Below are 24784 nucleotides of genomic sequence, written 5' to 3' on the forward strand. Positions count from 1 at the left end.
GAACTGGGACAATTTATTACAATGAAAGTTAAGCAAGCTTGTGAAACGTAGCATCTGCTAGCACATATCTCCCAGCTGAAACTATCCTCTCGTGGTACACACTGGTATTAGTAGACAGGACGGGCCGGGGCTAGCTGGTTAGCATGCTAACTTCAGTAGACATCTTCACTTATTTCCTCACATTTTGATAATGTTCATTTTTTGAATGTTTGAAACTAAAATTCTGGCAATATCTTACAACTTGCCCCTTTAACTAAATAATTTGTATTCATTTCATTTTGATATTGATGTTACTGATGTCGACTCTTTAATGGAGCGTTACAATACTGCACTGAAATGTTCTCTTCTTGTATGCATAAATATTTTGCTAACCATTTTGTTTCTCAATACAATTATCTGCATTTTTCATGTCTGCTTGTCCCCTGCAGAGACACTAACGTGATTAATAGGCAACAGATCTGCCTGTTAATGAAGTGGAAGCTGTGACTGGCTTTTTGTATTCCAGCTCAGCTTCTGATTGGCTGCTTCAGAGGCCTGTCAACCCTGCTCCCACTGACCCTAATCCAGTGCAGGCGTCACTGCTGTATGTACACGAATCAAACCGATGCAGCCCTCTGCGGCTGCTTATCTGATGACTGAGTTGGACCATCTCCACGTTTGTGCATGTTGTTGTCCCCAGGTGATAAAAAGTCAGCAGATAATCACATCAGAGAAGAAATGAACGGTGTGCGTAAAGGTGACATATAAAAGAACATTTCTTAAAAAAGGACTGGCTGGTCGATGACGTCCGATACACGAGAGATGATGTTTTTCTGTGGTGGTGAAAGTGACAGTGGGATAATGATCAGAGCAATAAATAACAAAATAAAGAGTCATTATGGCTAGAGTAGCAATAAAAAATATTCAACTAGATTCCGTCTGATCCAGGTCCAGTGGGTGCAGTTGCTCAGTGAAGAACTTGGCTGAGCTGGGTGGGGTGATTGGGTGGAGGGGGGTGCTTCAGTTTGTGTGACTTTTACGGGTCAGGTGTGCATGTATCTGTGTGTGTGTGTGTGTTTGTATGTGTGTGTGTGTGTGTGTGTGCAGGTGGGGTAGTCATGAAAGAGACAGAAGGAGTAGTCTTTTCTCTCGGGTCCAGCCCCTCGCCCCTTCTTTGCTATTTTTTTTTTTCATCAATTATTTCCACCCCCCTCCCTTTGCGCACACACATCAGCACTCACTCACACAAAAACACACACTGGTACACAAACACACCCTCCGTTCAAAGTTCAAGGTCCTTAGAGATTTGGGTGGCAATGTCCCGAAAAGCTAGCGGTGCCCCCCAGAGTCGCGTGTAGCGCACCCCGTTAGAAGTCTCGGAGGTGCCCGTGGAAAGATGGCACACCTCGGCCTCGAAAGCCACGCGGCCCCCTGCCACGCCATGGGTGCAGGAGAGCAGAAAGGGGCCGGCATGGTGGACCTGGCAGCCACATCCGAGCGCCGCCTCCCGCAGAGCCAGTACCACCTCCGCAGGGTCCCGCCGCACACCGCCTCTCAGATCCCAGCCACGTCCGACGGCCCGGGGCTCGGACGCTTTTTGATACCCAGGTAGATGGCAACTAGAGACCGGAGGAAACATGAGAGAACTGTTCAAACATCGGACCACAGCTGTCTTATAACTTATAAACTCATCTGTTTTCTACGTGCTGTCAATGCAGCTGGAGCACATGTACTGACCTTGTGACCGCAAATCTCCTGATTCCCTCAGATTCATTTGTGACCCTGCAGGACAAACAGGCAGGGTAAGAGGTAATCCACCAGAGCACGACAAGCCTTATGATCAACCCATAACTCTCAGATGAGATGGCATTCAGCAGTGGATACCACACAGGGAGACCAAGCAAGCATCGACAACAACAAGCACGTGATGTGCAGAACGGTGTGTGCTCACCTGACAGGAACACGCTCTCACCTTGTCTCGCTCACAGTATTTACATCATGCATCTATAAATGCAGTTCTTGACTTGTAACTACTTCTGAGCATAACACTACACATTCCCAATGATTCTTCTTAACAACACATGGAATAAACATTTAATGGCTTTCAACCCATGAACCACAGATACAAAATGAAACCATAAAACCATTTCTAAGGGTAGATTTATCACAAAACACTAGTTAAATGACATCGATCCTGAAACTGAAATGTAAAAACAACAATAAATGAATCTTCCTTGATGCTACCATGCTTGAAAGCAAGTGTGTGTGACCTTGACAGTATGAAGATGATTAACAAGTCATGCAGACAAGCAATAACTCATAGATAGAGGTATGAAAAAAAGTCGACAGGCATTCATGGACTTGAGGAAATTCCCGTGTGAGCAGGCAGACAGATGGGGCAGCACAGGCAGACAAGAAAAGAAGCGAGAGACATGGGAACTTACTAACTGTTTTTGATCCTTGTGGAAGAGTACAACCCGAGACTGATTTGTTTGAGCCCTGGCGCTTGGACGGGTCAAGGTTGACCCTGATGCCATGACAGGGGAAGCACAACAAGATAAAGATGGAGAAAAAGAGGGAATATGGGGTAAGAGCGGGGGGTTGGGTGGGGTGGGGATAAGAGAGAATATAATTGAATCACAGGAGAGCAAGTGGTGGAAAAGAGCGCAGCGCGGGAGCTGATTGGCAAGGATAAAGCTGAGGTTTGATAAGATTAGACATGTGTGATTATGACGACTGGGAGGGAGAGGGGAGCGGAGGATAATCCAGGGCCACAGAAGGGCTTGCCAAAAGGCCTGGGTGAATACAATGTTCTGATAAGCATGGATCCATACCCAGGCTGTACTCAGGCTGAAAGGAATCACTGTCAACACTACATGATGTCACATCACAAAGTTGATTTCCTTGGTTTGATTTAATGTGAATCTTGTCTTCTGAGGACATATTCTGCATTAGAGCCCTCGTGCTCTGGGGCCTCGTTATAGAAACTTGTTGGAACCACACCTCCAAAAGTTGGAAATCTTTTCTCAGTTTAGGATAACATTTAGGATTTTTGGTATTATAGTAACATGTTTATTAACTGCATTTAGGAAAACGCCTAACTCGTCTCAGTATAGGAGTTTAGCTGTTACAGAACTGTCCCAACTGAAGAAGTTCCTGTAGGAATCCTCAGTTTAGATGGCACAGAACCTGTCCTATATTCAAAATAACTGCCCAAAACAGAAGCACTCCTGTTGTAAGGTCTGTATGACAATGACAATACAGATGAGGAACATGAGCACCAACATGTGTGATTAAAAGGCTACTCAAAGCACAACTGTTTTAGGTGCTAACACTAATGTCAGCCTGTTGGAGAAGCTAACACTGATGTTAGTCTATTGGAGAAGCTAACACTGTTGCTTGCTTGTTAAAGAAGCTAACACTGTTGTTAGCCTGACGGAGAAGCGAACACTAATGTAAGCCTGTTGGAGATGCTAACACTGATGTTAGCCTCTTGGAGTAGCTAACATGGTTATTAGCCTATTGTAGATGCTAACTCTGATGTTAGCCTGTTGGTGAAGTTAACAGTGATGTTAGCCTGTTGGAGATGATAACACTGGCATTGTCCTGTCAGCTTCTAATTTCCTGGGGTAAGGGTATATATCCTATCTGTGACATCTGCAGTTAAAGGATTAGTTTGACATTTTCTTGCTGAGTGTTAGTTGATAAGATCAATGCCATTCTCATGTCTGTATGCCAAATATATATGTATGACGTGTGATATGTGACGTGTGGCGTGCGTCTACCTGCGCGTGAGTTTCGAGGTCAGCTTGGTGAAGAGGTTGGAGGTTGCCCTGGTGCGGGCGTGTGGCAGAGGGCTGGCGTCGTGGTGGGACAAGGTGGGTGAAGTGGGTGGGGCTGAGTACACCGGGGGCCCACGGTCCCTCAGCTGTCCCCCGTGAAAGGTGCTGCGGATTGTTGAGCCGCGGGTCAGGCGGCATCTGTCCGAAGAGGAAGAGGAGGAGGCGGCTCCGGCCCCAGAGATGCTGAGCGTGGAGGGAGACGCTGCAGTCATGCGGTGGCCCAGAGAGCTGCAGGGAAGACGGGGAAGTGATTGTGTTTCTTTATAATCATTTTTCTGAAATGTATATTCTTTATTTAGATAAACCCCCCATTCCCATACCCCTGGCTTAGATGGTTCCATTCATAGCTTCATTGGATAAAACTATTTCTACTATTTCAAGTATTCATGGATTATTTTGCTTTAAAGCTTTCACACACATTGACTTTCTCCTGGTTCTGGCATCCGCAGCAGACTCTGCTATATCTCTATATACCATTGTGTAGAAGCTAAGGTGGCTCTTAGTGCTTTACAGCTAACAAGATGGAAGAAATACGTCTACTTTTGTCAGATTTGGAAATGTGGTCATAATCTTGGTAGAACTGTACAAACTGAGTCGGCAAGTGTCCAAACACAAAATGTACTGAGAAGTTCTATTTCAGTTTTTTCACACGTCCTCCTTACAAAAGAGGAGCTGAAGGTGTTGAATGCTACCAGGCAAAGTAACTGGAGCATCCATCTTACCCCTACCTTTTGAAGTTAATTACCATTTGAGCTTTTTATGTTACTGCTCTCACAACAGATCCATATGCTATGTGCTGATGTGGTACCTGCTTTAACATCCATTAAAAGATGTGTACTGAGATATATGAATTGTGATTGAAGTGATACCTGTTGTCTTTGCCGTTCTGCAGAAGAGAGTGTCTGTCAGCGCCCGAGCGGTCCGTGCACACATATGTATTCCGGCGTGTCATGGCGCTTCCGGGGATGTTATTCTACAGAGAGAGCGCAAGAAGGTAAGAGGCAGATATTATCTAATCAGTTCCTAATACCAGGGGTGTAACACAAAGCTGGATCTTTTTATTCTGCAAAAACATCTGTTGTATTTGTCTACTGTCAGGTTAGACCTTAAAACACCTTAAAACATGTTGTAAACAGAGGGTAGAAACAATATTACGGTAAAATGAAACAGCATAACTGTTATCAAAGTAAATCCATAAACATATCATTAAACAGTGACACGATCGCTGTTGACCCTCAGCTCAGGAGCCCTGTTCGCAAAACCCTGGCCCCCCTTCGGAACATCGTCTGAGACTCACCGTCTCCTCCCTACCTTTGGAGGAAATCTATCATTTACCGTGGTGGCAGTCATGTCTTTGCGGCGGTCTGGGATCTCAGACTTGTTGGGGTTGTTGGCACTGCTGACCATCGGGCTGGAGGGAGGGAGGCTGTGGCTCCCCATCACGCTGCAGCTGGCCTTACGAGAAGGCATCCGTCCCTCCCGCAGCTCCCGGTCGCCCGTGCTGGTCGGGCTCCGTTTGGGGTGCATGACGGGCATGGAGGGCCCGCCTTTGTTGTGGAGGACAGCAGAGCACAGACACACAGGGACTCATATAAGGAATATTCTGCATATAGAGCAGGGACTGCAACATATAACCCAGCCATACAGCCAGTCACAGCCTGATGTTAGGAACAAGAGACCGGTAATGAGACTCCAGGTGAAGACATGTTTACATCAGCCAGGTTAACAGTGCATCTTACCGGACCAAATCTTGAGCTCTGAGTCTTTATGTCTTTCTTCCCCGTTATCAACCGACTCACAAGTGACTTTTATTTCAGATGAAAACAACACATGTACAGCTCATTTAGAGATGAGGAATTAAGAAGTTAGAGAAGAGACTCACAGAAGTCGCTGTGTCGTCGCTGCCTGTGGTAGGTGGAGGCACTGCGCTGGGTCTTGCTATGTGAGGAGGAGGTGGAGGAGGAGGAAGAGCCAGTGGCGGAGGAGTGCTTGTTGGTCCCGTTGGTGATGGGGCTTGGTCGTACCCTCGCCAGGGACAGGCTACTAGCTGTGCGAGCCTCACTGGCTTCCTACAACGTCCCAGTGAAATCAGATAGAAAGGTGTCAGAGAGTGTGACACAGTGTGAAAGATCCCTTTCCTCTGGGTTAAGTTAAGTAAAATCTACCAGCTGATAATTCATTTGTCTGATATTTTTTCCATTTTATTGCGAACGAGGAAGATGTCTGTACAATGACAGCCGAGTTGTAAACAATTTAATAATTCATTCTAACTTTATTTAAACTGACTTCTTGTAGGGCTGTTTGTTTTAAGACATAATTAAAACACATGCATTTAAAAAAATGGTTAATTTTTTCAAAATACATTATCGAATAATTATTGTATTTGGCACCCATATGGCAAAATATGGCAAAATAGCCAGCACAGCATATATAACTGGTGATCTAGGAGAAGGTCAGCCTGGTATTTCTTCCATTGCCAGTTGCTCTGGTGAGTGTGTAAGCTAAATACTTAAGCTGAATAAATCCTGGGTCTTCATCAGGGGGTCACAGACCCCTAGGGGGTCTGTGGATTTACTCCAGGGAGGATCCATATTAAAGTTTTTTTCCAAATTTTAAATGTGTCTGAAAATACAGATTAACATGAATCCAACATGTTATTAGCAAACATCAAGTCACAAACAAATAACCAAGCTAACCTAGCAATATGCTAAATCACTGTGCAGCACCAAAACCATATCGATGAGCTAGTCAGCCACATATTTGTATTATTATCCCAAGTGTCTGAACATTCATGTCATCCACAGTGGATGGTTTGTGACAATCGAGCAAAGACTCTGACAAACCCTCCACCTCAGAGACCACTGGAGGAACTGCAGAGTGAAGCTAACACGCCTGACATTTGCCATGCTACAACTGCTGCTGATTTATTTATACATGGCACTATAGGCCACCCTACATGTAACTGTAGGCCCAATTTAATATGCAACAGAATGTATACAGTATATGTAGTTGGGGGTCCATGCTCCATCTCTATCAGCTAAAGGTCCTTAGCCTGAAAAACTCTGAAGACCCCTGGCATAAGTTAATACAGTGTAGATCTGTAACTCACATCGCCTTTGCGGCCCAGCAGTAAGTAGGTGGCGGTGACCTCGTTGTACTTCTGATTGAGCAGAGAGTCCTTGATTTCCTCTGGAGTGAAACCCATCCCGACCATCACCTCTGTGGAACACAACAACCACACATGACAGGTGAGAACAGAGACAGACTTGCATCTTAAACCGCTTTTAGCTACACTGACCATGTTTGTTTGCGGCTGCAGTGACAGTGTCCCGGCCGACTTACCGATGCGGGCTGGATCACTGTAATCTTCAACAGGTTCTATATGGGGCTTCAGATCGTCCCCGTCATACCCTGCATTTATCCACTTGTCCTTCATGACTTGCTGTAGAAACAAAAAGTAAATAAAAGCTTAAGTTTGAATTCCACATGAGCGAAGTAACGAGTTAGGAGCTGTGTGTTTGGCACCCTCACCTCTAGGGTGCAGCGTTTGGAGGGGTTGAGCACCAGGAATCGGCGAAGGATCCCCTCACAGTCTGTGGACATGTAGAAAGGGACGCGGTACTTCCCCCTCAGCACGCGCTCCCTCAGCTCCTGTTGGCCAAATCAGTCACGTTACACATAGAGCACATTTAAATTCAACGAGCCAAACACACACCAGGAGCCAGCTGCAAAATCACACTTCAGAGTAGAAATATTGTTTTGTTTTAAAGATGCTTTTATGGGGCATTTTTGCCTTTATTTTACAGTGACAGTAGAGACAGAGACAGAGACAGGACGAGCGAATTGAACTACGAACGCTGCGGTTACACGCTCGGCTACTGGACACCCCTACTTCATACACCTTTAAACAAACATGATCAAAACAACAGAAGACTAATACACTCTGACTCGTCCCACTCATAACAATCACTTTGGTTTATACTGAACTTTTAATTAAAACACATATCCAACACTACATAAAAGTATTTCAGCTCTGTGATAAGACCAGTCTGATGTAATGGTGTCTGTTGCATAAAAATGTAAATCCCCAGGTCCCTCGCTGCAGGCAGTATGCTGGGGTGCGGTCAGATATGAGAGGGGTTAAAGACACATTTGTCTCCACCCTCTGGTAGAGCTCTGGGGGGCCATTCATTGCCATCTGCTGGATTTTTGGATAAAAATACTATTTGTACTATTTTTTTGTTAGCAGCAGTTCTACTACAGGGTACAATGACAGTACAGCACGCAAACAAAGAGAAGACAGAGAATAATGTTTCCACCCTGCTGTATATCAGCAGGGGTGACATCTGGAAGAGAAATACATCAGGTACTATGCACATGTAAACCTGAGGTTAGTCACATGGCAACAATAGGCTTATATAGTGTATAAAAACCTGATTAGGATTTTTTTGTATTTACTTTGTACACACTAAACATTGACTTCATTAGTCAACAGGTTAAATCTTTTTTTAAATCTTGAACTTTTCTGACAACTTTCTAAATGTTTCAGGGTGAAAGGTCTTTAGAGGTTGCCAGGAGACGGACACAGAGGCAAGATTGCATGAAGAGCATCATGAAGCCATATTAACAGTGTCCTCAACAACAAGTGGGATCTTTGAGGTCCCATGATTTTCATCAAGACTCATGTAGAACATACCGTACATACTGTAACTGTACACCGTCCACACATAACACATGCACCAGTTTTTTGATCAGAACTGATAAGAATGAATGGCTCTGAATAGTAATGACTAAAACACTTCAGTACCAAAGGGATTTCTGAATATTTTCTTATATGTTTATATGTAATATACCCTGATCAGCCACAACATTAAAACCACAGACAGGTGACGTGAATAACATTCATCATCTTGTTACAATACAAAGTTCTGCAGGGAAACCTTTGGTCCTGGAGCTCATGTGGAGGCCACCTGACAGGCAACAATCACTCAAACACCGCTGCAGACCAACTACACCCCCTCATGGTAACCCCACTCCCCAGTGGCAGTGCAGGGTTAATTAATTTAAGGGATCCTTATCAAAAAAGTTCATGTTATATGCTTTCTTTTAGATTTCTATGCTCTCAAATATCAATAATGGCCTAAAAAATCAAGTATCAGTCGAGCTTATGTTTCTGTTTTTCAAGGGCAAATATACATATATATATATATATATACATATATATATGTATATATATATATATATATACATATATATATATATATATATATATATATATATATATATATATATATATATATATATATATATATATACACATATATGTATATATATATATATATATATATATATATATATATATATATATATATATATATATGTATATATATATATATATATATATAAGTTCTCATAACATTTCATATAAATTAAATATATTTTTAATAGAAATAATGTTGTGGTCAAGCAGTAATTTAAAGAATTCAAGTAAATTACAAAATATGAACTGTCAAGTAACTGAACTGAGTTATAAAGCAGCCAGTATGAATATTTTTTTGTTTCTTTCACTGGAGAAGAAGAAAAAGAAGGAAGACTGGAGGAGAGAGTCCTGGACCATATTCAAAACAGGATGTCATGATGTGTGATGTCATGACTGCACATCACACACTGAGCCATGAGGGGGCCACTACGGCCCTGGATTTGATTCAGACTTTATCAAACTACCCCAAAGGGCAGAAAAGCCTTCAGGGCTGTTCTATTAAACTGTATCATCCACATTCAGCCCCAAAATTCTGCTTTAAACTACATGACTTTCAGACAGCACAATACAGTCCCTCTCTCCCTCCATCCACTTGCCTTCAGGTTCTGCCCGTCAAAGGGAAGCGAGCCGCTGACCAGTGTGTAGAGGATGACTCCAAGACTCCAGACGTCCACCTCAGGCCCATCGTACTTCTTGCCCTGGAAAAGCTCAGGGGCAGCATAGGGCGGCGAGCCACAGAACGTGTCCAGCTTGTTGCCCAGCGTGAACTCGTTGCTGAAGCCGAAGTCGGCTATCTTGATGTTGGCGTCGGCATCCAGCAGAAGGTTCTCCGCCTGAGTCATACAAACATGGGTGCAGAAGAGGAGGAGGCACGGATGGGCAGCGGGGGGGGGGGATGTGTACAGAGAACAATACGTTGGGGGAGGAAAGGGGGGAGCAGCGGAGAAAATGATTGGATGGGGGAGGAAAGAGAGGAATGAGAAAGTAGGAGGACACAAGAATGGGAGTTGTGATGGAGGAAAAAAAGAGAGCGCGCATGAGAGACAGATGGGGAGGGGGGTGGTGCTTGCGTGTTGTCCAACAACACAGATACTGGACATGACTCATACTGTACATACTGTATGTCACTGTGTGTGTTTAGGAATGTAATAATCCATGAGAACAGGAGCAGGCTCTGACTTCCTCCTACCCTCTCCAGCTTGGTAAAAAAACCAGCCTCTCCTCTCATCAGTGCTTTCCTGTGCGATTAGGATGTGAAAGGGCCCTTTTCACAGACACAGATTAAGACTAGTCCCAGATTATAACTTTCCGTTCAGTGTAATCTGTCAGTGAAAGAAATCTCCCAGTCTTGGACTAGCCTTAATCCGCCGACGTCACTGAAAGCAGCCCAAAACATCTTCTGAGCGTTCTCACCTTCAAATCTCTGTGGACAATGTTCTTCGTGTGGCAGTAGTGGACAGCGGAAACAATCTGTGAACACAAGGAGACAGAGGAAGCTGAAGTGCTGACGATTAATGTGAGGATTGGTACAATGTGGCATCAAAAGGTCGGGTGTATTCCTACCTGTCGAAATTTGGCTCTGGCTTCAACCTCCTTCATTCTCCCATGAGACACGAGGTAGTCAAACACTTCACCTGTGAGTGTGGACAGCACAGACAGGTCAGTCAGCTCATAAAACCAGAAGCATTACAGCCTTATTATTATTTGATTATATAGTGCTCATATACACAATCAATTCCAATCACATCGTTCAGTTATTATTTATGAGGGTGTCAACTTTAACTTTATTGTCCTCAAGGGAGTATTTGTCGACGAGCCACACAAAACAAAGACTGTAGATACACAGCCTGAAAGGAAACATTTTGGGAAATACACTTTGTCACTTTCTTGCGCAGAGTTAAGGGAGACAATAATGAATATATAATGAGAACTGGACACAGCGTCAGAGGTGGGACCCGTTCATTCCTATGAAAACCGCTCAGTGGTGCATGTAGCCAAAAAATTGGACTGCTCCATTATAAAATTTCCCAGATTTCCCTGTTGTGGGGCCCATAAAGTGTGCACATGGAGATTTCCGCCGGTTGAGCCAGCTAACTTCCAGTTTATCCCTTAGTTAACTTTGCTAGCTCTTCCAGACTTTCTAAATGTCATCTGACCGCATGGATCAAATTCTGGTAAATATATTTTAAATATTTATCCATCTTTCTATAGCAGCTTCTTTCACAATGTAAGCTTGGGAAAAAGTATTTTGGGCCACTTTGCATCAGGTACCATTGTAATTACATGGTTTAGGCAATATATAGAACTATGTAGCATTAAGACAGACACAGCTAGCCTAGCTGTGTCCCAAGGCAACAACATCTGCCTACAAGCACCTCTAAAGCTCATCAATTAACAGCTTACCGTGGCTATTATGATCCATGACAGTCAGTCATGTTAGGCAGATGACATGTTCAGTGCTATACTCATTCATACATATTTACACAACAGTGACATTTATTAACACAATGTGTGTGTATGTGCATGCATTACTGTTAAACCCCATACAGTATTTCATTCAATGTCATCAAATCTGGCAACATCCTTTGCTTCCTGAGACCAGACAGATTCACACCATCTCTTTCATTACTGCCACATACTGTGAGCTCTCACTCATGACAGGAAATATTGGACTGAAAAACCTCTTTTCAAAATGAAGAAGAAGAAGAATTCCTTAGGGACTGTATGAAAATTATTGAGGTATTGTTGGTGCAGTTGAATTTTATATTTTATTTTATATATAAAAAAGAGCAAACCCATGCCCAGTGTTATTAGTTTCTTTGGACTGTTGACTAAGAAAAGAAGTGCAACACTCCCCCCACAATATCTAAAAGTAATTTCTTTATGAAAAACAGTGAAAATACAGCAGCTATCTGAACTATAAAGTGTTTATGCTTTGGCTGCTTTGTCTTACAGCCCATGATATTATTTCTACGCCCTGAACTCCAAATCATAAAAAAAAAACATGATTTTTTTTTTTTCAAAACATTTCACAGGGAAGAATGAAATAAAATATAAATCTGGGATTACAAAGAGATTTAAGACCCTCCCCTCCTCTCCCCCAACATATTTTGAGGACTCCACTCAAAAGAACATAACCCCACCCCTTTTCTGACCCGCCACCCCTCCCAAAAATGTCTGTACAGTCCCTTAGATGTTGTTTAACTCCCCAATATCTCCTGATGATCTTTTCGCTCCAAATTAAAGTAATATGGGCTTGAAAGAAAGCCTCATTCGAAACTGTGTCTGTGACATTCTCCAAGGTCACAGTGACCAACCAATATGGTTAGGGCCAAAACACAGACAAATGGGATTGGTGACAAGAAATGGACACAAATAGAAACATGAAAGAGTCTCATGAAAGAAGAATAAAGCAGCATCAGTACAACGTGCCGACATTAGTCCTGAAATTGTGTTTAAAGTCCGTTTTATTTATGTTGTGGCTCCATACTCTATTAAGTTTGAATGGAGAGCCATACAAGACCTATTAGCGGAGAGTCCACTGTCATATTATGGTGACTACATGCTCGCTCTGAGTGTTTGGATGGGCAGAGAGTGAATTTAATTTCACTATAAACACTACATTTGTGTTTAAATCAGTTGAAAAAGACAATGTAAGTGGTGAAATGGTTCTACTCTTGTCCACTTCATCCTAACTTAATAAATGAGCACCAGAACACGACTGAGACAAATAGATGTACACTGTAAAGACGGGACATCACCTGTTTTTAGGCACTAGCTCCAGACTGTGTACAGTACAAGATTAAACCACTAAGATGTCAAATACAATTGATTCACATTTTTCACATCTGGGTGTGAACTGTCTTCAGCAACAGTAATGGTACAAGCTATCATTTCTATTCATTTCCCCAAATGTAGAGGGAACAAAGCTGCAGATGTTAAAGGAATATGTCAACATTTTTTGACAAATATGCTTATTATTGCTGAGAGTTCATGTAGGTGACTGTAAATGTGAGACTACAGCCAGCACACGATCAACTCAGCTTTGTATTAAGGCTGAACGCACAGGGAAACAGCTAGCCTAGATCTGTCCAAAAAAAAGGTGAAAAAGAAAAATCTGCCTACCAGCATCTCCTGACTCATTGTGAATGTACTGAGGGCTAAGTGTTGGTCTATTTGTTGGTCAGGTTCAATGACTTCCTGGAATCTGGGCAAATTGCCTGGCAACATCATGGTAACCACAAGAATGTGAAGGTGGATTTTTTAAAGTTCGGACAGAGTCTGTTAGATATGGCATGTGCATTTTTATTAAAAATAATATGTCAAACTATTCTTTTAGATTGTACATCAGACATGGAGGGGAAAACTCTGCAGTTTCTGCAGTATTAACCTCAGCCACTGTGTTAAACCACATAGCTAAACTGTAAAATGATCCAGATACTGATCAAGACAAGAATTTCCTGTTAAACCTGAATTTACAAAATGTACTTTCACCAAATCTGCCCTTTCACCAAGATTTGTACTCAGCGTTTCCTGGACTTGACGGCGGATGTACTCACCTCCACTGGCGTACTCCATGATTAGGTAAAGGGTCTTATCAGTCTCAATCACCTCGAACAGCTGCACTGTAGCCCAAAACAGAATCAGATTAAAATCAAATATATATATAAGCAAATCCTGCTCACATTAGAAATGATAGCACAGCCGTCTGCCTGTCTGTCTTAATACCAAGCAACCCGCTGCTAATGCTGTGGGGGGTTTTGATCCATATGGCATTTCAGCTTAATAAATCCAACCTCGTGACCTCTATACGACGGCGCTGGCTTCAGCTCGGTCAATGAATGTTCTAAAGCTTATTCAAAGCATTACACTTCCGTCTGGTCACACACATGGAAGTAAAACACACGCATGGACGCACACACAGACACACAAACGTAAAGCCCATTGAGATGTATGGACAGTATGTGCCTTACCTATGTTAGGGTGATTTAAGCCTTTCATTATTCGGACCTCCCTAAAGAGCTGGAGAGAAGAAACAACATGTTAATGTCTTGATAACATCAGACATACAGAAATCTTATGTTGCAGTCAAAATGTGACATTGTCTCACTTTGATTTAAGAAAGATTTGTAGCAATGATGACATCATATTCATGGAAAATACATTAAGATTATAAAGAACCATGTACTGTATGTTCTAAGCATTATCTGGCCCATGATCCTGTATGTACAGTATGTCCCAGAAATCATATGAACCCAGAGAACTGTCATGTGAAAATGAATATGGTGGACGTTTTCTTGGTAGGCATTTTCTTTTCAGGCCTCTCATTTTAGGCTGATGGTTGCTGATTACAATATTTGAAACTACGACCATCAAAACATTTGTAATGTTTCTTAATTTTTTACATTTGAAGTAAAAATGACTTCTTCTGATTTCCATAATTTTCACAGTTCTACCAAAGAAAAAAAAAGTCCACTGAATGGCAGATGTTGATCATCACCAAACTGTTTATCATCAAATGTTTGAAGCCAAAAACTAAATTGTCCACCAGATTTACCTGAAATAACTTCATGAGATGTGAATGTCTTTCTGACATACAGAGAGTGACAACCTCTTCATCCGAGGTACGAGATAAAACGGAGTGAAGAATAATGTCTTAACTTTTATTTAATTCTCTTCATCGTAATTTGGCAGATTGTGCCTTTAACTGGTTAATTTTAATATTGTTTTCTGAATGCAAAATGTAGCATTCAAAGACCTGCAGCTGCAGCATCTGACATTTATGCAGCTCCTCCCTGTGGTGTCAAACATGAGGTGGACTCAATAATTTACTATACTGCTGGGTCACATCAACAGTCACGATTTGTCCTGAGTAATGTTTGGAGGTTAATTGGTAACTAACATGGGAAATGACCCAACTGTATCCATAGTAACTAACATGGAAAAGTCAGATACATGTCCTCGAGTGATGTCACTTGAGGCAGAGTCGGTTAAATCTGACGACTAAAAGTTTGAAAATGTAAAAACTCTGGTGCTGTGGACATAGAAAGAGGTGATCTTACCAGACCTCTGTATCCCCCACTAAATCTCTACATGTGACAGAGGCTCCAGGCTAAATTTTACACTATTAGCATAACTCACCCGAATCTCTGACCATTGTTGGTAATGTAGACACTATAATAAGGAGCACAATGCCAAGACTGTGGATGACTTTTGTAAAGGTCCCTATAATGTAGAAAGTGAGTTTTCCATGTCTTTTTTAATTATTAAATCAGGTCTATGTCTGACATACATACTGTGAAAGTATCAAAATGCTCAAATCCACAGAGAAATGCACACAGCCTGTGTTCAGAAACTGAGCCTTTAGATGAGCTGTCACGACTTCCGTAACGTTGTGATGTCACAAGTATACAGTCACCGCCCTCAGCCACGGCCCCAGCACGGCCGTGGTCGCAAAAACACCGGCAGAGCTGAGGCGGAAACACTATGGGCATGAGAGCTGACCAATCAGAGCAGACTGGGCTTTTAGGGAGGGGTGTCTTAAAGAGACACAATTATTTGTTTTTTGAACATTAAAGCTTGTGAACATCTGCTAGTGGACACCCAGAGTAAGAGTATGAGCCTGAAAATGAGCACAATATGGGAGCTTTAATACAGTACTCCATAGTCTGGTGAAAGGAGTGTAAAGGTTACATTAAATGCTGCTTGGTTGTTTAAAGTCTTTATAGCACACTGCCAACAACTCTGCTACTGAAATCAAACCAAAATAAACCCTAAGAGACTGGGGTTGGACCAGTGCAAGTCCTAAAAATAACAGTATCACTTTCGGCCTCTAATATTCATCCAAATGAGAATTTGCGAGGGTGATAATGACCAACAAAACCTCCTCATCATTAAAACACAACAACAAATGTTCCACACACAAATGTGATTAATCTTCAGCCAAAAACAGACCAACTTCTACTCTCCGTCCGAGCTCTTCTCACTGCGTGTGATACGTCTACTCTGGGGGATATATTTGTACACTTTACCAGAGCAGAGCAGGGGATTAAATTTGAGCCAGCTCCCCTGGTTTCATGTATATAACACTACACTCCCTCAGCAAAAGGACATCGCTGAAAAAACAGTGACTCTCCTCCTCATCATCAACTCCAACTAGGGAGAAAAAAGATGGTGCGATAAGCTTTTCCATCCTCTTTTCTCAATCCTCCCCCTCTCCTATTTTCTGATGTGTCTCCCTCCATTCCCTCCTCCTTCATTCAATTCCTCCAGCAGTCTTCTCTTCTAGCAGTGCCCCCAACGTCACTGTTGCCATAGCGACCCAGGTATTAAGACCGGGCTCTTTCCCAGCTTCTCCAGCTGTGCTAGAGGGAATCTTGGGATACGTAGTGCTGAAGCCTCTCATCATCCAGGCGTCCCATTAATTCCCTTCTCGTCACGGCAGGGCTGAGCGGTCAGATCCGTCAAAACAATAAACAATCCCCCGGCAACATGTTCAACCCCGGTCATCGCTAATGACCGCAAATAAATAGCAATCCTACGATAAAGCTGACAGGGATAGACACACATGCTCTGTGGCAACAAGGCTCCTGCTTTTAATTACAAATCCAGCCGATGGAAACAGATTGTATTAAAATGTAGGTTTCAACTTGGATGTGTTGTGGCAAAAAATATACTATCAAAAAGAGACCTAATTCAATGTCTTACATACATGATGTTTCCAGGTATCCTCCAACATCAGAGAGGCCAGTATAAAAACCTCCTCCTGTAATCTGCCATTTCCTCTTATAAGAAATCCTTCTTCACGGATGTTGAGGTTTGATTTTCTCATCTGTGATTTCACTTCCCTCTTCCTTCCTTCCCTCCTCCCCCTCTTTTACCCACCCCTGTACAATACATCCCCCTCTTTCCTTCTCCCCTCTACATACATTACCGTCCAGATTATGCTAATATGGGCTCTTTCATGTCTTCAGTACTAAGGATTTTCTCGAGCCCACGGGTATGTAAAGAAGCCCGCTATCATCACCGGCCAATTGTGGAGTATTCTCTCCAATCAGTGGCCAATCCTTCGCCTCTCTCCTCAATCCTGTCCTAAATGTTGCACCATTGTTTCTCACAGCAGCCGGTCCGGTCCAAGAAAAGCACCAGGCAGAAAGATAAAAGTTGGGATTACAGTTCCTGTAAAGCATTTCATATTCTAGCCAGGTTAGGTACAGGAAATCCATTTTCTGTCATGATATAAGCACCAGAAATATGATGAGTCAAAGTATCAGGATTACAGAAAGCCAGTGATCAAAAGGGCAACAGACGGCTATGGGAAAGGAAAACAATGAGAACTTGCATTTCTGTACTTAAGCCTTGATAATAATGTAACAACCCAAGGTCATTGCTAGTGGTGCATTGTAAATACACAGATTGAGGAAAAGGTTATTTACAAAAAGAGAATGAAAAGAAGCTAAATGGATCGAAAGGATTACTTTCTTTAATCGCAGTCTATTCTGGGCAAATCTTCTTGGACATTTTCACAATGTCGTTACCTCTAAAGTGAACGATAGTAACGATTCTGGTCCCCCTTTAGGGAACCCAGAAATCCAGCTCTGCCCCTCCTGCTACTGTAATTCTACATCTCAAGTGCAGAAACACTGGTCTTTATAATGTATGTAGCAACATACAGGCGTCTTTCAGTCAACCTAAATCGACACACATATACAGAACAATTATTTCATCCCTGATTTGATCCTTCTGCTCTGTTCACTTCTTGCCCAGAGGCAGAGGAGCTCTCACAGGCCGAGGGAGGTAGAAAGAGATAAGAGAGAGCGAGGGGCAGGCTAAGTGAGGGAGACACGTTGGCCTATATGTGCATATAAGCATCATTATGGAGAAAAGCTTCATCTGATATTGCCATGTTGTTGTTGTTCCCAGAACATTATAATTAATGTTGCTCCAAGACTGTCATTGCAACTGACCAATCATGTGTTTTAATGTCAAAGCTTAGCAACTCGGCAAAAAGACCAGAAAAATACCCACATGGGAGACGTTAGCCTTCTTAACACGTGGTTAACACTGTGAAATGGTGTATTTTAACTCAAACCATATTTACCTAAACCTAGCCAAGTATTGTTGTTTCCTAAACCTAACCAAGTATTGTTGTTTCCTAAACCTAACCAGGTATTGTTGTTTCCGAAACCTAACCAGGTATTGTTGTTTCCTAAACCTAACCAGGTATTGTTGTTTCCTAAACCTAACCAAGTATTGTTGTTTCCTAAACCTAACCAGGTATTGTTGTTTCCTAAACCTAACCAGGTATTGTTGTTTCCTAAACCTAACCAAGTATTCTTGTTTCCTAAACCTAACCAGGTATTGTTGTTTCCTAAACCTAACCAAGTATTCTTGTTTCCTAAACCTAACCAAGTATTCTTGTTTCCTAAACCTAACCAGGTATTGTTGTTTCCTAAACCTAACCAAGTATTCTTGTTTCTTAAACCTTACCAAGTATTCTTGTTGCCTAAACCCTACCAAGTAGTCTTGTTTCCTAAACCTGACCAAGTATTTTTATTGTCTAAACCTAAATAACAATATAGCTCAAGCAGGACATGAACCCCAATGTCCTTGGTCAGATTCCTATAATTGACCCATCCAGTCACAACAGTTTGCTTGGTGTGTACTTCACTTGTTCGTCAGTTGCAATGATGGTCCTGGGGCACATTAATGATGATGCTGTAAGAACAACAGCAACATGGTGATATTTTAAACCATGGACAAATATGGGTTTTCTGCATCTTTTGTCTATCTGTGCTTTGATTCACATGTATTCCTTCATTAGATAGTTCTTTAGCTGACTGTGTGTGAACCAGCTACATGAGCCACACATGACATGGTAGAAAAGCTCTTGATTGGTGTGATTGGGAGATCAAATGGAGATATCTGAGCATGTGATCAAATGGCCTTCATGTCAGCCATGTTGTGTCTGGGTATCTACCAGTCCAGGTCTCCTGCTCCAGATGTCAACCATTCCAACTCTTGAATCAGTTGAGTGTGTGTCACTCTGAGGTTGCCCTTGATAGCTGTGGAAACCAAAGTGTCCACTGGGTAGCCTCTGACCTTCATGCACAACAAACCTCGAGTGTCCACCATTCAGGCTCAGCACTCAACATGCTGACCAGCAGGAAAAAATAAGGCAGTCCATCAAAAGCATCCCTTTTGTCATACATAAGCTTCTCTGAAGACATCTCTCACATCGCTCGGCCACCAAACCCAACATCACTGACCACCAAACAGCTTCAAAAGCATTGTGGTTTTCTTTATTATCCACAGGAACGTGTGTTCGGGGAAGACAAATTAAGAACACGAACAAAAAAAACGATGGGTTGGGTGACCGCGGTTTCAGAGATGAGTCACCCCCTCTCAGGGCAGTGATTAGCCCAGAGAGAGACGAGAGATGATCTGTGGAGCAGAGGTCTCCTCTCGCTCCCATCCAGTCCCTAGCACCTGCCAAACAGCATCACATCCCATGCGCCCTCTCTCTATCAGCTGCTCTCCCATTCCTGCCCCCTCTGAGGAGGAAACAGCTGAGGATAAACCTGAACCTCTTCAAGTCCCTGACGGCGTATCGGTATTTCACTGAATTACATCAATGTGACCAACTCGTCCACATTTCTGATGCCTGGCTGCTGCTTATGCAGGCAGACAGTATTAGACACTGTAGCAGTGGACAATGAGGACATGATGCACATACTCATTAATAAAGAGGGTAAACTCACCTTTTGTAGGCTGGTTGGGTTCAACTGAGTTTTGTCAATGATTTTTATTGCAACCTGGAGAAGAAATAAAGGAGGAAAATAAAGACATCACCATTACAACATTTTATTAGAACAACCTCCATACACGATGCTCAGAGGCCTTTCTTTGCAAAGCTGCATTGATTAGTTAGTTATTTCATTCATTAGTTGTTAAAAAAAAATAATTACCAACTATTCTGATATTTGATTAATGGTTTCTGTCATTTTTTTAAGCAAAATTGTCAAGCATTTGCCAGTTCCAGTTTTTTAAATGTGAGCATTTGCTGCTATTCTTTATCATTTATGACTGTACATGAAGAGTCTTTTGGTTTTGGACTACTCGTTGGACAAAGAAACAATATGAAGACCTCACTTTGGGCTCTTGGAAATGTGATAAGCATTTTTCACAATTATTTGACATTTTATAGACCAAGCAATTCATCTTTCAATAATGAAAATCATCTGCAGATTAATTGATAATGAAAATACCTTTCCAAAATACCAGCTTAGGAAACAACAAATGATGCACTAATAATCATCCATCAGCCATCTTTCAATGGTTTTCAGCCACCTTTTTAAAATAAATCATTTATTAAAGCTTTATAGATAAGTCATAACCCATTTAAAATAACACATTTTGGGTTGCCAGGTTGTAAAAGATCTTTTTTCCCAGTGTTCATCTTTTCTCTTTGGTAGTAATGCAGTTACAAATGTTGGTGATCCATTAAGATGACAGTAAGTGGTCACATGATCCATTCAGTCAAACAACCTAACATCCCAAAAGTTGTTCTTAATGGTTTCTAACTGGGCTATAAAGCTTTATTAAAAGACTTATTAAACATTTAAAAAGCAATTAGTTACAAATCCTTTTATAAAGTGTACCTTATCACAAAGTGGTGCCCATTTATGCCATCATTTAGTATTCAGTGTTTAAATCTTGTCATTCATAAAGCAACTGAACAATTGATTGGAATCCTTTCTCCTACAATTACAGTTTCCTCGGCTTAATATCAGGATGCCTTCACAGAATATAAGCCAATCTACTAGCACGATGTTATTTGACTCATACAGATGTGTATGTACAGAAATGTATGTAAGAAGAGATTCAAGTAGGTGTCGACATGAAATAATAAGATTTACTTCTTTAAAAATATGTAGAAAAATATAATGTTGCAGACTCAACACTGGACCAAACCTCATCTACAGGACACCAGCAACATCAGCTGACTGTCCCCTTTCCCCATCCTGCAAACATCAGTTTTTCTTAATCATCCATGTCCTTCCTCCCCCCTCCCACCCTGGACCTCCGCTGCCCCCTGTCTCACCTCCTTGCCCGTCAGGATGTGGCGGGCCAGCTTGACCTTGGCAAAGTTTCCCTTGCCAATGGTCTTGAGCAGACGGTAGTTGCCGATGTGCGGCTGCTCGTCGGAGCACGAGGCGATGGAATTCCTGCACCGAGCGCCCAGCGAGCGGCTGGACTGGCTGGTGGCCTTGTCTGCGCGGCTGGCCCCCAGTGACACATGCTGGAAGAAAAGTGAAGAAGGGGGTTACTCACTGTGCCAACACCAATATCGCATAGAGCAGCCGCAGCAGCAGGCTGGCAGAGGACCTCCAGGACTGCCTGTACCCATTGAGAACTGATGGTCTCCAGAAGCAGAACGATGTGGTGCTAGCACCTTCTGTTTCTGCAGGCTGGTTATGAACCAGCCCAGTCGCCAGGACAAAATGTTCGCAGTTAACGTTGCTGCAAATCCGATCATCAAATTTCCAGCCTTGTTTGTGGCAACCATGACATTATTTTAGGGACATAACACGATGTTTTCCTCACCCTGGCCGAGTGGTCCTTGTGCCTCAACCTAACCAGAGCATTGGCACAGTATAATCACAACATAAATTGGAAAACTGAATGGAAAGCAACAGAAAGTTGCAACATAAAGAAACCAAGGTTTAACCCATCTGTGGTTTTGTAGAAATGTACATTGCCAACATTTATATTTGTTATTGGGTTGTGTAACCTCTGCCCACCACAGAATATAGATAAAATATGATGTTTACAGGCAGCAACTCAATTGTTTTATGTGAAAGGTCCAAGGAACTCCATGCCAGGCTGTGTCATCATCCCTCAGTGGCTAATTGTTTCACTGACATAAACATGCTTACAATAAGAAGCCCGGCTTTATATATAATCCACTGATAGACTGAGAGAGTGCCAGGTCTGTGCTACATTACCAGAATCATTCAACCAGATGTTTGCTGAGCTGAGCTACATGTGAATACATGCCCCTCATTTCTGGGTTAACAGCTGCTGTCCAGCACATGAACACACTGTTTCCATTTTGGCTTCAGTATCATTTTCTTCACAGGTTTACTACTTGACTGCTGGAAGATGTCTTTGTGTAAAGCTAATACTCTCCCTGCAGTCCGAGGTAGCACTGAAGCTTCAACAGGCCTGCAAACAGTTTAGCAGTGCTGCTGCTGCTGCTGCTGCATGTTACCACCTTGATTATGGACCCCGACGCTTCAGAGCATTGTTGTGCAGCAATGATAGAGTCCAAAGCTTGAGTCACAGATCATTTTCAGCCGGGGAAGCAGAGCAGAAGAGAAAGGGAGGACAACAATGTACATTTACACAAACAAAAGCTGGATGTATTACAGTATGAAGCAGCTTCTTGTCATGTGACAAACTGAGCAACGACACAGAGGAGGAAAGACAGAGAATAGATAGTGGGGGGAGGAAAACAAAAGGCAGCACCAGGAGATGGAGAATACAAAGATATCTGATGGAAAAGAGGAGACAAGCACAGAAAGGGAGAGAGGAATATAGGAGGAAAGAGTAAAAAAGGGAGCAGATGCCCGCACAGTGGTCCCTGGCCAGTCCCAGGCCCTGAGGCATCACACTTCCATCCCCCCAGCATGTCATCTTGCTCTCAGCTTCACACACACACACACACACACAACACAACCATGCAGCCTTAAGCCCCACCTTCAGACACTCCCTCCTTCCCATGCTTCCATTCCTGTTCTCACGCCCCACCTAGAGCCAGTTCAGACCCCCCTCTCTACAATCTAGACGAGACGACGAGTCCCACCCGGAGGCGTTCGCAACGACTGTAAGGCGCACGCCAGGCCGAGCCTCACCTATGCCAACACAGCAACACAACATCTCCCCCCGGTCGATCCACTCCTCTGTCATCATCGCTTAATTGTGGAGTGATGACAGCAGATCCACATCCATTTTAATGGAAGGAACGGATCTGCATTCATAATCAATCATGCACCTCGTAAAAAAAAATCTCACACACTTACACAAACACACACACACACACACACACACACACACACAAATCTACTGGCTTAACCATCCCTCTGTGCTGAAAGCTCTGCTAACAGACAGATGGGGGGGACTGTTGCCAGAAGTGTTTAGGGCAGAGAAATGACATAATGCAACGTCAATCAGTCATGTCACCATTTTGATTTACATGAATGAGGAGTGTGTACAGACAGACAGACAGACAGATAGATAGATAGATAGATAGATAGATAGATAGATAGATAGATAGATAGATAGCTGATGCATATGCACAGTCTGTTCTATTCTGTCTGCCTCACATGAATACATCCCCCTTGCTTCTCCCCCCTTGTACAGCAGGCCGCTACTGTTTTCCACTGTACTGAATGTATGGCGCTGTCTGACACCCACTGGCTCTGGGGTTGGGCGCTTTGTAGGCTGCGCAGCAATGGACTGCACATCATTTTACGCAGTAATCCCCTCGCTTCATGCGAACAGCCCAGATATCCTCTCTATACATGTATTTTGGCCTCCTGTCCTCTCTTCCCACCCATCCAATTTCTAGGGGAATACACGCACACTAACGCGCGCGTGCACACACGCATGCACGCACGCCCGCACACACACACACACACACTGGCAGCAGCAGCAGCAGCAAGGAGTATAATGTGACATCACTATCTCTCCACAGCCTTATAATAAGAGGTGACGGCTGGTTTTCAGGCTTTCTGCGCATATCCGCTGAGTGTTACCGTATGCGGATGGACTCATTCCGGGCTGTTTGCCTGCCATCAGCTCTTTCCCTGCGCAGACACTCAAGGTTAGCCCATTTTCAAAGAGCCTGTTCTGCTGAAATATCCGTCCAGTATCACCTCCAGAGTCCTTTCAGCTAATGAGGAGAACCAGCCCCATCTATGACCCTCATCCACACTGTGAACAAACCCAGTGAACGCCAAAGGCCACATTTATGAGGAGATCTCCTTCAGAGATGCACGATTTATCTTCTGCATGCACACAAATAGAGGCTATAGGCTGTAATTGCACTTACATGGTCTCCAGTACTCCTGTCGTTTCCAGACGGTAATGCAGATCGAGAAGACATGTTGTTTTCTTTCTCCTCTTTCCCTGAGTAAGAATCACGGTGTGTTTGCGCGGATGATGTTCACAGGCTCCACAGACAGAATAACATCCGCAGACGCGACCCACCGTCCCAAATCAATCTGCCTCTTCTCCAACCGGCCGAGCCGCGGTCGAGAGGAGACCTCTGCCTATCATGGCAGCAATGGATATCTGGAGGGGGGGTGTCCTCAAACAAGCTGCATTTTCCACCATGCACTGTGCAAAAATAGGGCCGATCAGCGATGCAGCAGATGCAATGCAATGCAAATCCCGAGCATCGAGTAAGTGCTAAAATGCGGTGATGTTTGGCCGGAGCCCAGCGTCTCTGTGGCGACTCTCCACCCCCTGCCTCATTTCGCCATACAAAACAAACACGGCTCCTTCTGGATGTGTGTCATCTCCGTCTGTCATAACACTGACCGAGGGGATCTTTCTCCTTCAGCCCGCTCCCTCCTCCTGTGCAGCCGCTCGCAGAAAAACACAGCTTACGGTGCAGCGGGGAAAAAGGCCGAAATGT

At 43.1% G+C, this 24784-nt stretch overlaps 1 protein-coding gene across 4 annotated transcripts; it reads right to left on the reverse strand.

Annotated features, from left to right (window-relative positions):
- Positions 1–681: 681 nt before the first annotated feature.
- On the reverse strand, positions 682–24250 carry mark4a (MAP/microtubule affinity-regulating kinase 4a). 4 transcript variants are annotated; one of them, XM_073479396.1, is made up of 18 exons: positions 24197–24250; positions 21185–21382; positions 19842–19895; positions 14055–14103; positions 13641–13706; positions 10645–10715; positions 10495–10551; positions 9678–9914; positions 7353–7472; positions 7164–7263; positions 6931–7040; positions 5704–5890; positions 5157–5368; positions 4691–4794; positions 3765–4049; positions 2424–2506; positions 1717–1761; positions 682–1647 (listed from the first exon to the last, which is right to left on the reverse strand). In XM_073479396.1, exons 1-18 carry the CDS (start codon positions 24248–24250, stop codon positions 1262–1264), a joined length of 2418 nt encoding a protein of 805 aa, XP_073335497.1. In that variant the 3' UTR covers positions 682–1261. The 4 variants fall into 4 exon arrangements, with proteins under 4 accessions (XP_073335497.1, XP_073335499.1, XP_073335498.1 ...); XM_073479399.1 differs by having other exon boundaries at positions 1534–1598; XM_073479398.1 differs by lacking the exon at positions 2424–2506 and having other exon boundaries at positions 682–1598.
- Between the last annotated feature and the right edge of the window lie 534 nt (positions 24251–24784).

Source organism: Pagrus major, chromosome 13 (genome assembly GCF_040436345.1).
Source record: "Pagrus major chromosome 13, Pma_NU_1.0".
NCBI lineage: Eukaryota > Metazoa > Chordata > Actinopteri > Spariformes > Sparidae > Pagrus > Pagrus major.